Source organism: Bison bison, unplaced genomic scaffold (genome assembly GCF_000754665.1).
Source record: "Bison bison bison isolate TAMUID 2011002044 unplaced genomic scaffold, Bison_UMD1.0 scf7180017864368, whole genome shotgun sequence".
Lineage (NCBI taxonomy): Eukaryota > Metazoa > Chordata > Mammalia > Artiodactyla > Bovidae > Bison > Bison bison.
In genome coordinates this window covers 2,268,445-2,270,453 of record NW_011494940.1, presented here as the reverse complement: position 1 = coordinate 2,270,453, position 2,009 = coordinate 2,268,445, and the positions used below count along the sequence as shown (strand labels likewise).

The following is a 2,009-nucleotide window of genomic DNA, read 5'->3' as shown; positions in this document are numbered from 1 at the left end:
AATAATGATGCTATGAATATTCATGTAGAAGTTTCTGTGTGGGTGTCTGTGTTCAGTTCTCTTGGGTTTATACTTAGAAGTGGAGTTTCTGGGCTGTATGGTAACCGTGTAACTGTTTTGAGGGACTGCCAGGCTGGTTCCCCAGTGTCTCCACCATTCTTTATTCCCACCAGCAGTTGCGTGGGAACTCCTCCATCCTCATCCTCATCCTCGCCGACCCTTGTGATCTCGGTCTTTCTGGTTAGAACCACGCTAGTACCTGCGAAGGGGCGTCTCCTTGCGGCTCCGGTTTGCGTTTCCTTAATGGCTGATGGTGTTGGGCATCTTTTCATGTGCTTATCGGCCATCCCTGTGTCTTCTTTGGAAAAGTCTTATATTCAAGTTCTTTGCCCATTTAAAAATTGGATTATGTTTTCCTCAATCCAATTAAAAATTTTTGTGTTACCATTTTTTATGTTGTTGGGATCAAACGTAAATGCTCTCTTTACACGCGGCTTTTCTCTTTGCTGAACATTTGACACGGGCGTTTTCTATGTGACGAGAGACTCTTTTGAAACCTGGGAAGGGTGTTGACAAGAACTCAAGCCTGCTGCTCTTCACTTCTGCTCTCCTGGGTTTCCCGGGTCCTGCCTGAGTGGTGGGGTGGGAGCAGATGTTGGGGGGGGGTGGCCATCCCCCTGTGCCCTGACGCCCCCGCTCCTGCAGAGGTCCCCAGCATGCCGGAAGTGCACACCAGCCCCAGGGACCCCTGGATGTCTTTGGGCCCACGGGAGGCCTCTGCCTCAGGTGAGAAGCTTGGTGGAAGCCCCCAACCCTGGGGGCCCTTGGGATGGATGTTGAGGGTTGGGGGGGCAAGTGGTTGTGGGGGGAAGGGATGTGGAGGAGGGTCTGACATGGACAAAGACAGAGGGTGAGGAGTCAAACAGAGACATCATGGATCTTTTATTTCCTCCTCTTTCTAGGTTTCAGAGACCAGTGGTGGGCACCCCAGGAGCAGCCCTCAGCACGGGGTAACCCCAGAGGAGACCAGAGCCCACTCCTGTCAGCCCCGGGCCCCGCCCTGTCTCTGCAGCTCTCCTCATACCAGCAGCCTCTGCGGCCGGGCTCGGGGACCCGCGACTGCAGACTGAGCTCCCACGGGTGCTGCCCCGACGGCCACACCATGTCCCTTGGGCCACAGTGGCAAGGCTGCCCTGGGGCCTCCTCGTGTCAGCAGAGCAGGTGGGTGCCTCTCACCCTTCCCCAGGTCAGAGAGGGAACGTGTGTCTTCTGCGGGGTGTCTGATGGGCGGGCAGGGCAGTGTCTTTGCTCAGAGCAGGTAGGATGGGTTAGCAGAGCTCAGGAGTGGGAACTCTAGGGCTGTTGTGTCTGAGCTGCCCAGTCTGGGCAGAACTGGGGACTTGGCTTCTTCCCGCTGATCTCCCTAACCTGCTGGGTTAGGGAAAAAAGCCCCCCACTCTCTCTGCAGAGGTCAGCCTGTTGAGATATAGCCTGAGGCTTGGAGAAGGCAAGTAGGGTATGAATTCTAGTTCTGTGATCCAAATCAGGCTCCTGCTCTCTCGGGTTGGGGTGCTAAGGGCCATGATTCTGGAGTCAGCAGCTTGGGGGTGAGTCTCAACTCAGCCAGCAACACAGCTGTATGACTTGGGGCAAGTTACTTAACCTCTCTGATCCTGGCTTTCTCTGCTGAGAATGGGGAACAGTGACAGCCACTGACTGGGGCCACTGTGAGGATGGACCAAATCACATGGTGCCTGGCCCACAGGTGCTTCGATACATTCCTTCCTTTGCCTTCCTTCCCACCTGCTGGTTGGTGGAGGGGAAGTAAGCCCTGGGCTCCTTTGACCCCTTCTGCTGCCCCACCTCCCAGCTGCCTCCATTCTGTAAAACCTCCCTGGGAACCTGGTGTCTGGGGAGCTCAGGTGATTTTCCACCTTCTTGGTTTTGTGGTGGGATGTGTGAGTTGAGGATCTGTTGATTATTAAGAGTTTAGCTCTGCTTATTGTCTT

The 2,009-nt window shown here is 54.9% G+C and overlaps 1 protein-coding gene across 1 annotated transcript in view; it reads left to right on the top strand.

Annotated features, from left to right (window-relative positions):
* The window catches only part of PAPLN (papilin, proteoglycan-like sulfated glycoprotein), a 36,316-nt gene that overhangs the window by 24,021 nt on the left and 10,286 nt on the right, over positions 1–2,009 (top strand). Inside the window, exons 15-16 of the mRNA XM_010855796.1 lie at positions 706–786; positions 963–1,221. Coding sequence (XP_010854098.1) covers positions 706–786; positions 963–1,221 — 340 coding nt within the window. The remainder of the gene's footprint in view (positions 1–705; positions 787–962; positions 1,222–2,009) is intronic.